At 32.0% G+C, this 15,926-nt stretch overlaps 2 protein-coding genes across 2 annotated transcripts; both read left to right on the top strand.

Annotated features, from left to right (window-relative positions):
* The first annotated feature begins 1,314 nt into the window (after positions 1 to 1,314).
* On the top strand, positions 1,315 to 3,169 carry LOC118492076 (replication protein A 70 kDa DNA-binding subunit B-like). Its single transcript, XM_035989849.1, has 8 exons — positions 1,315 to 1,526; positions 1,631 to 1,763; positions 1,834 to 2,036; positions 2,125 to 2,245; positions 2,329 to 2,508; positions 2,594 to 2,662; positions 2,776 to 2,847; positions 2,954 to 3,169. Exons 1-8 carry the CDS (start codon positions 1,315 to 1,317, stop codon positions 3,167 to 3,169), a joined length of 1,206 nt encoding a protein of 401 aa, XP_035845742.1.
* A 3,089-nt stretch (positions 3,170 to 6,258) lies between these two features.
* On the top strand, positions 6,259 to 10,250 carry LOC118492075. The gene is made up of 6 exons (XM_035989848.1): positions 6,259 to 6,592; positions 7,285 to 7,442; positions 8,024 to 8,498; positions 8,584 to 8,813; positions 8,915 to 9,298; positions 9,405 to 10,250. Exons 1-6 carry the CDS (start codon positions 6,259 to 6,261, stop codon positions 10,248 to 10,250), a joined length of 2,427 nt encoding a protein of 808 aa, XP_035845741.1.
* Positions 10,251 to 15,926: the final 5,676 nt, after the last annotated feature.

Genomic DNA, 15,926 nt, shown 5'->3' with positions numbered 1-15,926 from the left:
CATTTTCCGTATCCTTAAATTTATTTAAAAGAAATTATTTACATCCACATAGTGTAGAACTAAATGGTACTTATAAGTTAGGTATATTCAATAACGTATGATTCGATAAATAAGCAAATGCATAATATACTTGTACACTGTTTGGTGGTTGTAATTTTAACTTAATAATACGACATTGCATTGTAACTTAAGTTTTTTTAGTTTCTAAATATCTTTTAACTGTTACATATCTACTTATTTACAACTACATTAGTTTTAAGAAAATGTATTTATGCAATATAACTGTTTGTTTTTATTTGTATAATTGTGTATTATTGAAGTAGTTTCTTTATGTGTTTTAGACATGTATTTTTATTCACATGTCATTCATTTAGGAATTGTATTATCATCTTATCCCTAATAAGTTATGAGTAGTTCCAAATGTAACAACCACAAGTTTTGACCATATTCTCATTGAAGTACCTCATATGCTTATATTTTAAACATCATATAATATTTGTATACTTACATTTACCTTATCCTTAAATTTATTAAAAATAAATTGTTGACATCCACATAGTGTAGAACTAAAAGGTACCTATAACTTAGGTATATGCAATAACTTATAACCTGTATAAATAAGCAACTGCATAATATATTTGTACACTGCTTGGTGGTTTTAATTTTAACTTAATAATACAACATTGCATTGTAACTTAAGTATTTTTAGTTTCTAAATATTTTTTAACTTTTAAGTTTTACATACCAACTTTTTTACACGTACCTTACATGTTCACTTTACTGTTTTTTAAATTCTTTTATGTTTATTTTCCAAATTTTCTAACAGATTGCTATTTCATTGTCAAACCCACTATTGGGTTAAATGAGTCCAAGTACCAGTATGTGGACAACAAAAACAAGCTGGGAATCTACTTTGATACCGATGTGTACCCATGTAAGGATTTCAATGGTCCCATCTATGGCTTCTCATTCACATCCTTTAAGGATATCATCGACAAAACTGTTCCTGAAAACAAATCTATAGGTAACTAAAAACCTCATACATGTTTTTTAGTTAAATTGTTAAATATTGTAATATGTTTTCACATTTAACCTGACTGTCATTTTCTAGATGTTATTGGTTTTGTTGCTAATGTTAAAGACCTTAAGAAGTTTAAGACAGCAAGGGGTAAAGACACCAAGAAACTCAATGTCATCATTTAAGATCTAGAGTATGTATTTTAATTCGTATTCAATATATTGATTATAAATTCATAATTTATAATGTTTACCCCTTTTGTTTAAGCCTGATTTTACAATATTTTTTTGTGAAGGATGGATTCAATATACCTGTCTTTGTGGGATTCTTATGCTGATCGGATTTTAGAGCACTGGGAAAACAGAGAACAACATGGTGTTATTGTTGTCATTCTGCAGTTTGCTACACTGAAGTACTTTGGTCGTTTTGGTTATGTTAACAGCTGTTTCAATGTTTCAAAGCTTTTCATCAATTCTGATGTTGATGAAATGACTTCTTTTCGTAACAGGTTAATCATTTCAATTAAAAAAAACCCAGAATTCATTTATTAAATTTTTTTGGTAATTTATTATAAATACACAAATATTAATGTAATCTAATTATTTGTAACAGGCTTATTACAAACTTTGCTGCTTCTTCATGTTCGAGTCAATCTTCTCGGCTTTCTGGAATATTTTTGTCATTGTATGATGAGTATGTTGTTAGATCTGATTTCAACAACATAACTGAAGTAAATCTCAATCAGGTAAAGTACATGACTATGTTTTTATATTAACATTATTTATATCGTTATAACTAAACTACTTATTTTATAGGCCAAGTATGTTGTTGTTGGTACTGTTCAAAAGATATCCGAAGATTTGCCATGGTATTATTTTGCTTGTAAAGCTTGTAACAAGAAGGTTTTCCAAAAAGTTAATAATGATACACCTACGGTTGGTGTCTTGGTTGATGAAGAAGAGGTTTATGAGTGCAAAACGGCAACTTGCAAGGACACTGTGATTCAATATACTCAAAGGTCTAAACAAATTTAAATTGTTTGAAAGTTATTGTTTCTCTTAGCTGTTTATATTTCATACCTTACATTTTGACACTTTGTTATTTAGGCTTAAAATTCCATTGACTGTTCAAGATTCAAGTGGAACTGTGTCATTGACATTGTTTGACAGAGATGCTTGCCGAATTCTAAAAACAACTGCAGCTAACTTAATTGAGAAACATGTTGCTGTACGTTTGTATTTATTAATTTTGCACATTCTTATTTTTGTCCCATCTAATATGTCAATAATATATTTGTATATATACTACAGGGTGGTGATAAGGGTCTCTATCCTGACGAGTTTGAAGCTCTTTTGGGGAAAAAATTTGCATTTAAGATTGATATAAGTGAGTTCAACATTGAAAACAACTTTTGGTTTTTTGGTGTTTCTAAATTGACTGATGATGAGGATATCATATTTGAGCTTGAGAAGAAAGCAAACAACATTGAGGTAATATTAAGATTCAGTACTTAATTATCAATTCATTTACTATTGAAACATATTTAACATACTCAATTTCTGAAAAACATTGTAGGTGGAAAAGTCTGCTTCTTTGAACAACAGGTTCACTGATATGGATTCAGAAGATACTGTTAACCTGAATGTATGCATTCTGTACTCTTTAAAATTACTCATTATTAAACTTTATCTTCAATTATATGTTTATGTAGTATTTTAGTTATTTGATATAAAAATTGTACTATACAAAAAATGCAGGATGATAACTCCACTGATGTTATTATGGGAGTCACTGTTGGTACCAAATCAAACGAAGACGTCAAATCGAAGGTATGTAAAATTAATTATATACTTTTAATTTTTTACAATTTAATTTATATAATTAAGACCAATTTTCAGTATTTTTGTTGACACCAATTTTGTATATCATTTTTAGGTTGCTACTGAGTCCATGGATGATAATGTCATCACCCCTTTGGCCAAAAATTTGGATGACACTGCCATGGCAAGTAAGCCATTTGGCCTGCGATCTTTAAGAGGAAAACCAAAAAACATGCTTTCAAGAAAAACTTGGTTGAGAGTTATGATGTTGATGAAAATGGAGAAATGTCAACCACCAAACCAGTTAAACCTGGGAAACCAACTCTCCTAATTCCGAAAATTGAAAAATGAAGATTTTACAGTCTTTATGTTCTAAGTGTTGTTTTCCTATGTTATTTTAGTGTGTTTTAACTTATGTTTATCGTTTAAGAACTACTTCAAAAGCTTGGGATCATTCCAGCTTTTATGTTTAAGAAGTTTAATTTCCTTTTGTTGTACTGAATGGTTCAAGACAATATTCCAAAGCAACTATTATGTTTTGGTTTTTAATGTATTAATGTTTTGTTACATTTCTGTTTTTATTTTTTACAACATCATATTTTATGTCATTATAATGTAAAGATAAGGTTGATCACTTTTTAAACCCTGGTCCTTTCTCAACAACTTTTTTTTTGAATATACATTATCATCTTCAGTTGATAGTAGTTACAAGAAACCCTCAAATCTTTTGTAAATATCGACATTCACAATACACGATAAACAATATTTTTATTCTAAACTTAACTTTAATCTTTATATTGCGATTGTACTACATAGTTTTTCAAAAAAAACATCATTTTTAAAAGTTTATACCCTTTAAACATTCAAATCCTTGAATGTCAAAGTATTCCACTCCTTATTATGTAGTTTTAAAACTCAACATGTCAAAATTTTAATTTTTCAAATACCTCTCGAAATATGCTTTATGTTTGAGTCTATGTAAAATATTTTTTTCCTTACTTATACCATATATTATCCACAGATCAAAACGAGGGAATTTTTGAAGCAAAGGTTATGCGACAAAAAAGGAAATTACATATGGCAGTTAAAAAAAACGAAAGCTTGTGATTTTACTTGCACAGGCAAAGGTCATGTTTTCAATACATTCTCCTATTTGTCAATAATATATGCCATTCAATATTAATTTTTGCCTGCTTATAAAACAATAATTTGAAACTAATGAAAGTTTTTTATATTTATTCAGACTTTCAAATGCGAAGTCCGCTTTCTAACATTACAAATGGTATGTATTTACTTTATTTACTTTTCACCTATTCGATTATAGTTGAAATATCTGTATTCATTCTAGATTGTGAAGAAAGAATAGTTATGCGAAAAGAAGAGATCGATAAAAGGAATTCCCACAACAAATCTAAAGGTAATTTATATGTTTACCATTAATTTTTTTATGAATAAGCTATATTTTAAAGTTAATCTTCATTACTCACATCTTTTTTAATTTAAATATTTCATTTTATGCAAATCTTAACTGTACACTATTATTACAATACTAAATATTTGTTTTCATAAAGCAGGTTTGAAAATATCCCACTTACTTCTAACCAATCACCAACTAACAGAAGTGCCGATTATGGGAAGGAAGTCGTCAATACTTATCAATCAATTCCAAACACAGATACCACTGACACTGCTTCAAATATCTATTATACACCATTGCTATCAGATGTTACAAATGGTACATATTTATTTTTAATCAATTCTTTAAAAACTACATATTTCTATTATGTTTTTGTCTTTGTATACCACATTTTTTGTTTCACAGCTTCAATCCCCAATAATGATTATACTAGCCCGAAGTTTAATCAGCGCATCCGGAAACAATATCTGGATAGTAAAAAACAAGTCATGAATTCTACATCACCAAACATTCCAATTTCAAGTACACAACCATGTCTCACATTTTGTCAAAGTATGGTAGTCTCATTTTTCTAATTACAAAATACTAATTCAAATTATTATTAATAGTTCTCATATATTTGGCAGGTACTTCTTCATCAAATATCCAGTTCAGTTATAACAATTCACCAATTAATAGAATTGTCCCTTATGTGAAGGAAGTTGTTATTCCTTATAAATCAAATCCAAATCAACATACCACTGTTACTTCTTCCAATATCTATTTTACACCTATGCTATCAGATATTACTAATGGTGTATAAATGATTAATTTTCCTGTTTTGCATTTAATAAAAAAGTACATATTTCCATTTACTTTTTCTCTTTGTATACAACATTCTATCTTTCACAGCTTCAATCACCAATGATGATTATACTAGCCCAAAGTTTTGTCGGAGCATCAGGAAACAATATCGTGATAGGCAAAAACAAGCAATTAAATCTCCATCAGTAAAGTTTCAAAGATCAAGTACACAAGCATCTATCAAATTACCACAAAGTATGTTACTTACTTATTTTTTTTTTCAAACTCTAAATTCAAATTATTATCAGTAGTTAACATACATATATTCACAATTGTTAAATACGAATTCCTTTTTCAGGTACTTGTACGTCAAATAAGAATATTCAATTATCTTCCTTGAACAATTATCGAGAAAAACTCCATCTTGCCAGAGAATTTATAACCAATATATTTTATGGCATATCAAAAGGTAATATTCCATTTACAAAGCTTTTTAAATCTATCCTTTTCAATTTAACAATACTATGTTATAATTATATACTACTAAAATTAAACTTTACCATTAACAGATTACTTGGATCATGGTGTTCAGAGTCATATATGTGAAACATGTCATGCAAAATTATGGAAAGATGAAGTCTTAAGAAGTTATCAAAGAAAGACTAAATCAAGTTTTTCTCTATGTTGTGGTTACAACAAAGTCAAACTTCCCGATTTCAAGCCCCCCCCCCCTGATTATAAAAGTCTTTATACTTCTTTGGACTCAAAAAGCAATCATTTTTTGAAAAACATTCGTCGTTACAACTCAATGTTTTCTTTTACTTCCATGGGTGGAAAAGTAGATAACTCCATTAACAATGGTAAATCTCCGTATGTATTCAGACTTAGTGGTGAAAATTATCATAGTATTGGAAGTCTTATACCAACGAATGGATCCAAGCCTAAATTTTCTCAGTTATATATATATATATATATGATACTGAGAATGAGGTTGCAAGCAGACAATTTGTTTTAGGGTATGTTTTTTATGTAATTTTTCAAAATTTCATATTCCAAAAATACCTTTTTTTATCAATCCTTATTTACTTTATATTTTACTTTTTTTAATTAGACAAACCAAAAAAGACTCCACATCAAGTACCGAAAATTTGGATTTTGAAATTATTAAAGAATTGAAGGCAATGTTAGATTCACACAATCAGTTGGTTAAGTCTTACAGAATGGCGCGAGATTGTTTTCAAAGAAATCCTCGTGAGAATCTAAAGATACGCCTTATTGCAAAAAGGAATCAAGATGGTAGGACATATAACTTGCCAACTGCTTCTGAAGTTGCTGCTTTAATAGTTAGAGATATTGACACTTTGTTTGAACCTAGAGATATTATTGTGAAGAGTAAACAAGGTTATCTCGAGCGTATTAGTGAACTACATCCTTCTTATTTAGCTCTTCAATATCCCCTACTTTTTGTGTACGGTGATGATGGTTATAGAATTGATATCCTTCATCGTGATGTTTCTACTTCAACCACCAGTGATGTTTCTACTTCAACCACCAGTAAAAGACATACGTGCACAATGAGAGAATACTTTTGCTATAGAATGCAAGACAGATTGAATACGTTTATTTGGTTCTTAATTCCAGAAGGCTTTTTCAACAATTTTTGGTTGATGCGTTTACTATGATTGAAAGCGAAAGGCTCTTATACATACGTACTCAACAAAAGAAATTAAGATGCGAGACTTTTGAGAATTTATGTTCCGTTAAAAAACAAGGCAAAAGTGATGTCTCCAAAATCGGTCAGCGTGTTATATTACCTTCGTCTTTTAACGGTAGTGCACGGTACATGTTTCAAAATTATTTAGATGCCATGTCCCTTTGTAAATGGTATGGATATCCTGATTTTTTCATAACAATCACATGTAACCCAAAATGGCCTGAAGTGAAGAGGTTTCATAAGGACACGACTCTTAACCCGGAAGATATGCCTGATATTTTATGTAGGTTATTTAAAATCAAGTTGGATTCCATCATTAAAGACTTAAGGGATAATGCAATTCTGGGAAAGGTTCAAGCAGGTATTTTATTTTTTTTGTTTTTGTCTTCAAACGTTTCTACATTTTTTTCGACATTTATAATAAATAAACTATAAACTATGTTATATATGCCTATTTAGTTAGTAAACGGTAGGAAACATTAAAAAGTAAATATATTACACAATTTAAAATTTGTTTTTTTGCTTTTTTTAGTTGTATATACGGTGGAGTTTCAAAAGCGCGGCTTACCTCATGCTAATTTGTGCTTATTTATGCATGCCGACCACAAACTTCCAACCGTTGATTATATCGATCCATTCATTTCTGCCGAAATACCTGACAAAGACAAAGAACCAGAGTTATATTTTCTTGTAAGTGAGTTCATGACTCATGGTCCTTGTGGTGTTGAAAATATGAATTGTCCCTGCATGATTGACGATAAGTGTTCAAAAAAATTTCCCAAAAAATTCCGTGAATCTACATGCATAGATGGTGATGGTTTTCCCGTTTATAGAAGACGTAACAATGGTGTTTTTATTGAGAAGTCAGATGTCAAGTTAGATAACCACAGTGTTGTGCCATACAACAAAATTCTGTTACAAAGATATCAAGCACACATCAATGTTGAGTGGTGCAATCAGGCCGGATCAATAAAATATTTGTTTAAATATATAAACAAAGGTCATGATAGGGCATCAATTTGTTTTGTACCAAGTAAAGAAGCAAATGATCAAGAAAAGACGGTTGATGAAATCAAAGACTACTATAGTTGTAGATACATATCTGCTTGTGAAGCGTCTTGGCGGATTTTTTCTTATGATATACATTATAGGAATCCTTCTGTCATTAGGCTTCCTTTTCATCTTTCAGGACAACATGTTATCTATGAAGAATTTGAGAAATAGAAGATGTGTTAGATAAACCGTCAGTGAATGCTTCAATGTTTTTACAGTGGTTTCTTTGTAATAAAAAATACCCAGCCACACGTCAACTTACTTACGTCGAATTCCCAACACAATTTGTCTGGAAGAGCAACAAACGTAAGTGGAAACCAAGGAAAAGAGGGTTTTCAATTGGCAGAATTCATTCGGTTTCTCCTTCAGTCGGTGAAGCTTATTATTTGAGGATTTTGTTGAACAAGGTGAAAGGTCCAAGAAATTTTGAGGATATTAGAACCGTAAATGATGTTGAGTATCCTACTTTTGGAGATGCATGTTATGCATATGGCCTTTTGGATGATGACAATGAATATATTGAAGCAATTTTAGAAGCAAGTTTCACCGGATCGGGTTATTATTTAAGAAGTTTGTTTTGTACAATGTTAATGTCCGAGAGTATGTCTAGACCTGAATTTGTGTGGGAAAAAACTTTCACTTACTTGTCAGATGACATTCTCTACAAGCAACGTCGTATTTTAAAACATCCAGGTATTTTCCATTATAATAAATTTTATATAAATGTTTAAGTTAATGTAATATATATAATTTAGACGTTAATTTAATTATTTGACAGGTTTAGTACTTAACGAAGATCAAATTAAGAACCTAACATTGTTTGAGATCCAAAATTTTTTACTTCGAAATAATTTGACTCTTAAAAGGTATTCCAGTATGCCTTTTCCTAATCATGATTGTATATCTTCCGCAAACAATCTTTTACTTAGTGAAGAGTTGGCTTACGACAAGGAGATATTAGCTGAAGAGTTTCGTAACCTTTTCTCTTCATTAACTCATGAACAACGGGTTATATATGAAGAAATCATCACAGCGGTGGATAACAACAAAGGAGGGGTTTTTTTTTTGTTTATGGTTACGGTGGAACTGGAAAAACATATCTTTGGAAGACTTTATGTACATCTATAAGATCTGAAGGGAAAATTGTTTTAAGTGTGGCTTCCAGTGGAATTGCATCTCTTTTGCTATCAGGAGGGAGGACTGCTCACTCCCGGTTCCACATTCCTATCAATTTAGATGAGGATTCTTTTTGCTTCATTAAGCCAGGCAGCGATCTTGCACGTTTATTACAAGAAACATCACTTATTATTTGGGACGAAGCACCAATGGTACATAAACATGGATTTGAAGCTTTGGACAGATCGTTAAAAGACCTTTTTAGATCTGTATCTGGAGCATCATCAGAATTACCATTTGGTGGGAAAGTTATAGTTTTTGGAGGAGACTTCCGACAAATACTACCTGTGGTGCCAGGAGGAAGCAGACAACAAATTGTAAATGCTTCTTTAAGTTCTTCTTATCTTTGGAGAACTTGCAAGGTCCTAAAATTGACAAAAAAAATTGCGGTTGAGTACCTCAAATGATCCATCTGAAATACAGAAAACTACCATTTTTGCAAACTGGCTTTTGGATATAGGGGAAGGTAATGTTGGTGGTATGAATGACGGCGATGCAAATTTACAAATACCCGAAGATCTTCTCATCAAACATTCGTCAGATCCCATTTCTGAGTTAATCGAGTTTGTATATCCTTCTCTTATATATCATTTCAATGAACAAAATTACTTCCATCAAAGAGCAATTCTTGCTCCAACAAATGATGTGGTTCAAGAAATTTACGACCGGTTGTTGTCAGTTTTTCCGGGAGTTGAGAAGGAATATCTAAGTTCAGATAGTATATGTCCAACAGAAATGGTTAATGAGAATTTAGATGATAGATTATGCTCCCTGGATATTCTTAATGGAATTAAAGCTTCTGGTTTGCCCAATCATAGGTTAGTGTTGAAGGTAGGTGTTCCGGTCATGCTGCTTAGAAATATTGATCAAAAAAGTGGTTTGTGTAACGGAACACGATTAAAGGTGGTCTCTTTGTGTAAGCGTGTTATACAGGTAGAGATTATCTCCGGAAGTCACATTGGAGATCGTCATTACATTCCTAGAATTACGCTGATACCTACAGACAAAAAACTTCACATTAAGTTACAAAGAAGACAATTTCCACTCGCCGTATCTTTTGCAATGACCATAAACAAAAGTCAAGGACAATCACTCTCTAGAGTTGGTTTGTTTTTGAAAAACCCAGTTTTTACACATGGTCAATTGTATGTTGCATTATCAAGAGTTACCCGACGAGATGGCCTCAAAATTGTTATTCTAGATAGTGATGGAAATCTTTCAGATACTACCTCAAATGTGGTATACAAAGAAGTTTTTAGAAATTTGTAATGTATATTTAAAGTATCATGTGTTCACTCACAGTGAAGTGTACGTCGCTTTATCTTGAGTTAAAGGCAGAGACGATAGTATATTGTATTAGTTATATTCTCCGTATTTTCATTTATTGCGATTGTTTCAAATTTAACTTGTCAAATGTGATTTAGTTTTATTTACTTGAATACGTGTGTATCTTTTACATAACGAAACATTATTTAGATGTGAATTCCTTTTGTACCATAACACCAATATTTACATAAACCATAGTCAACCAAAGAAAAGTTTTAAATATTACACAAACATTCCCATCAACCTTAACAAGCCATACCATATATGTTAAGTTCCAAAATAAAACCATTCATAATCATTAACTAAGACACCAACCTAAAGCTTCAAAATCCATATCCGAAACATCATAAGTACTAACTGACTTTCAAAAGACCGCATCAAATCAACTTCCAAACCTACTTACGCATTTCCTTCAACTGCATCCACTTTCGTTAAGATAATTTTCTTCAGCGAGGTTATAAAAGTAAAGTGAAGCATGTCACCATGTTTCAAACCATTAGCATTCATGAAACCTCCCCAATCTTCAATTGCATACCGTAATGCTTTACCATTGCTTTCAGTTTTTGTTTTCTTCGTAACCACTTGACCTTGCATGTTTTCAATTGTCAGTGGATGGAGTTTGTTGGTCAGCCCTGCTCTTCTAGATACCTCCGCTGGTAAACGCTACAATTTTGTAAACAAAAAAACATTTATCATAACAGTGGGCGATTGAATTGAAAGGTAGGATGCCCATAGGCCCACTGTCCAGCCTGCCCATTAACCAGACAGCCCATTACCGAAACTTCTTCAAGCCCATCCTTTAAATGACCACAAGTCAATTAATCACACTTGGAATTTAAAAATGTTAAACTTCGACCCATCATTTATTAACTGAATGTTGAAGTAATTTTATCGCTTTTCTTTCACCCATTATAACCTAGGGGAGTGTGAAGATATTGTGTACAGAAAGTAATTTTTTGTATTATGTGCATAAAGTGAATTTTTATAAATCATGAAAATAGATAGGTTATATAAATATATTAAAATGTAATATAATGATAACTTTAGTATTTTATATAAATATTCAGATGTAATTTCATTTTAAAGTAACATTCTATTTATATGATATGTATTAACATTGTATAAGTTATGTATTTTTATATATATAACTTAATTTACTCATATATAGATATTTATTTATTTATTTATTTATTTATAATTGTGGTATATCAAAATAATTACTTTCCATCAATTTAAGTTTAAAGACCTCTTATACATTTCAATTTTTAATTTGTTAAATATGCTAATAATAATTTAGATAATCAAAGTATAGAAGGATTCAAACGATAATTAATCATAGGTAACATTTGTGAACTCGAACTTATATCTGATTTAATGTCATTTTTTACCTCTTTAGTTATGAAAGGTTATTATAATTTATTCATAATGTATAAGGTCGGAAATTATATGTAAACAAAAAGTTCTACTATGTGGGAAGTTTTAAATTAACTATATCATAGTCAACAACTTTTTTTTCGTATATTGTTGATGTTCATTTTATAATATTATATGCTTTATTAATATATTTATCTAACCTGTGTACGAAAGAGGGAAATTATATTGAATTAAAATGTGTCAAAACATTATTATTTTAAATTACTTGGTTAGAGCATTCACATTGAAGCCTCTTTATTAATAAATTCTATATAATGTAGAGGAAGAAATAGAGAAAATAACAAAAAAACCACTACGTTGATATCTCTATAATAGAGAATTTTTTATAGATGTTAAAGTAAACCTGTATATTTAGAGGCTCATATCCATCCACTATATTTTTGTTGTGAGTGTGTATGAAAGATAAATAAATAATAAAATTGTGTTTGTGAGTAGGATAAAGATATAGATAGAGAGATGGATGTGAGAGGTTTTAGAAAACTAAACATAATTTAGAGAAAAATGAGTTTTTTTATTCAATTATATAGATGAAGATGAAGGCATCAATGTGAATGCTCTTAGATGTTACTTTGATTTTTAAAATATAAAACATCATATTAAATAATAGGTTATTAATTATATTTTTTTAACCCGTGTGTCACACGGGATATAGGCTAGTCACTTTATATTGAAATATATGTGTCGAAACGTGCCAAAGCCGTATGCCAAATCAAGAAATGCTTTATCTTGAAAGTAACTTGATTTTCAATGAAATTTTGGCTAACCTAGATTGAGCTGAAAACTCCAAAACTAGGATTCCAAACCTTTCTCTAATAATCAGGTAAACTTTCAAGGCCCTTGACTTTCTATTAGTTTAATCAAGGGCGCTATATAACATTTGTAAAGAAAAGGACAAACAATATTGTGTAATTAGATTTTAAAAATAAGTTTACGAGTACAGGTTATTGCTGAAAAATCAGTTGAGTTGCTTGATAAATACTAAAAAAGTATGCTTTCATCGTGAAACTCTTCACGGAATGGGGTGGGGCGTTGTCTAGCTCGTTCCACACCATTCTTCCAAGGTGAAGGCAAAATGTGAGACAAGCAAGGTTATGGCCAAAATAGTGACTAATGATAAACTGATAAAAGACATGTACAAAGGTGCTAGTGGAAGGACAAAACAAGCCCAACAAGGGTTAACGCAATGCCAAGGGTGAGACAAAGGCGAATTCGCTTGTGAGGACACACTTCCGTTGGTAGGCATAGAAGTAAACAGAGACTCACAAAAGTGTAACTACAAGCCATAATTTCATCTCGACATGAGAAACTTGAGGACACTGTATCAAGATGACAATGATCAAAGCCACAAATGGTGATGCCTAACCAATTGATATAATGACATGGGGCGTGAAAGCTAAGATCGAAACTTGTGAAGACAAGTTATACATATCAGCGGTACCAATGGAAGAAGACTATGAGTTTGTGTTGGCAATGGACTTATTTCATGAGGTAAAAGCTTTTCCAAGTTCGTTTATAAATACTCTATGCAACACTAACAAAGATTATGCACAACAGATATGGATTCCTATACTAGTCTTCAAGTCAAAATGATGACGACCATGCAACTCAAAATTAGGTTCCAACGTTGTAAGGCCCCAATCCGGGAACCTCACAACTAAACATCATCACACGAATAGTTCAAAAGATTGTGCTGCGTGTTTCAAAATAACATGGCGGAAGTTAAAATAAATCAACGTCAAAGTTTGAAAACAAACTCGTCAAACTCAAGAATAACTAAACCAAACAAATGGTCAAATAAACATATACAAATGCCAAAACCCATAAATCACTAGTAGCTCTCCCAGCTAGCCAAGAGTCTTGTGACCTTATCTATGCACCTATAATAAGTTTAACAATCCTGATAAAAGTTAGCTTCCCTGATTGAGTTGTTACAGTTAAGTTTGATGATTTAAATCAAAATATCAAACAATAATGACTAACACCTTGCCCATTTTGGTAATCACCCAAACAAGAATCTACAATCAACTTGTCCGGTCGCTAGACCCACTACCTCCTTACCCATGACTTGTTTGCTCCCCTTGCATAGCATGTATATCACATGTAATAGCACGACTAGAACCGACACCCTCCATCATTTGACACCCAAATCTATACCACAATAGTTAGAACACAAATTAACGCCATAATCACATTATATACACCTTATACTACCACATTCAGTTATAGCAAACACGTAAATCACATCATACAGAAAGCTAACACATAATCTCATCACAAAGATGTGAGTACCCAACTCATCGCCACCACAAAGGTCATGACTACCCACTCACGGTTATCATAAGTCTCGGTTAATATTGCACAAAACTACCAATATACCAAAAAAAACGAGCTAATTTATTAGTTATAGAGATCATAGAGTGAGTTTCTCAAGCCAAATTAACTTAAGTTTTATATGAGCGAGCTACCTTTGGCTCGAACTCTGCTTGAACGTTCATTTGAACCAACGAGCTAAACCAATTGTAGTTTTTATCAAACTAATTTATATAAACCGAAAAACGAGCCACAAACAACAACTAAATGATCATTTTGGTAATAAGTTTATGGGTTTCCTTAGAATAATTATTTTCGTTAACAAAACAAAATGGTAAATAGAACATAAAACGAAGAAGAGGTAGTTCAATATGAAGATAACAAAATCAATGAATAAAAAACGAATCCTAATCGTCTGATTTATTTAACAAATCATGCAAGTGAATCTTGGTAATCAAAATTGTATATTGATTGTGGTTTATGAGTTAATTACCATGAATACAGATAGAGAACATAAATACACTATTATCTAATATTCCCCCCGCAAGCTAAGGCCAGGGAGCGACTCTTAGCTTGGATCGTAGAAAGAGAAACCGTTGTGAGGGTAATGGCTTTGTGAAGACATCGGCAATTTGATCATTTGTGGATATAAACTGTACTAAGAGTTTTACTTGATCTACCTTCTCTCGAACAAAATGAGTGCATGAAAAAACAGATTCGTTGATAAATATGTAGCCCCTAGGTTATCACACCATAATATAGGAACCGACTTTGTAGGAATGCGAAGCTTTTGTAGAAGAGCTTGAAGCCAAGTGAGTTCAAAAACTGTATGAGCCAAGGCCTTGTATACAGACTTTGTTGATGACTAAGAGACAATTATATGTTTGTTAGCAGACCATGACAAAAGATTGGATCCAAGATATATAGCAAATCCCCTCAGGCATCGACGGTCATCTGGGCAACCAGCCTAGTCAACATTAGAGAATGCATTGACAACATTAAAAGCAAAATCTGTATAGGCATGAAGAAGTGTCTCGGAGTCATGTTTTATGAGGAGACCATAATCAACTGTACCTAGCAAATATCTCAAAATCTGTTTCACAACCGACCAGAGAATGCATAAACTAGCATACCTTGTTAACTGCAAATGTAAGATCTGGTCGTGACAGAGTGACATACTGAAGAGCACCCATGACTTGTCTATATTTCACCGGATCAGAACACGGTGGATTGTCCCCAAGAGCTAGATTGACAGTGGTGGTAATCGGCGAAGAGCCAGGTTTAGCATTGGAGAGGCCGACTCATTCAAGTAATTCAAGGATATACTTTTTCTGTGAAAGTGGCATGTCATAACCCGGAGTGGTGATTTCAATACCAAGAAAGTAGGACAAAGGACCTATATCTTGAACAGCAAAGGATCGACTAAGGCTGGTGACCACCCGGTCGATCGCTGGTGAGTTGTGGCCTGTCAAAATAATGTCATCAACATAGACAAGCATGTATAGGAGAGTACCCTGTGAAGAGTAAATGGCAGGGAAGGATCAATTTTTGATACTTGAAAACCGAGAGCATGAAGTTTCGCAGACAAACGATGAAACCAAGCATGTGGTGCTTGTTTTAAACCATACAAGGATTTATGAAGAATGCACACATGATCTGGTTTGTTTGGGTCCACAAAACCCTGATGTTGTCGTAAATAAACTGTTTCTTTCAAGTCACCATGTAAAAAGGCATTTTGCTCATCGAGCTATCTCAATGGCCGTTTTCATGTAACAGCTAGGGAAAGAACCATACGGATAGTTGTGGATTTTACTACTAGATTGAAAGTCTCTTGATAATCAATGTCTGGTTGCTGGCGAAACCCTTTGGAAACAA

This window comes from Helianthus annuus, chromosome 5 (genome assembly GCF_002127325.2).
Source record: "Helianthus annuus cultivar XRQ/B chromosome 5, HanXRQr2.0-SUNRISE, whole genome shotgun sequence".
NCBI lineage: Eukaryota > Viridiplantae > Streptophyta > Magnoliopsida > Asterales > Asteraceae > Helianthus > Helianthus annuus.
The sequence above is the reverse complement of the archived record's forward strand: the minus strand, read 5'-3'. Positions and strand labels throughout refer to the sequence as shown.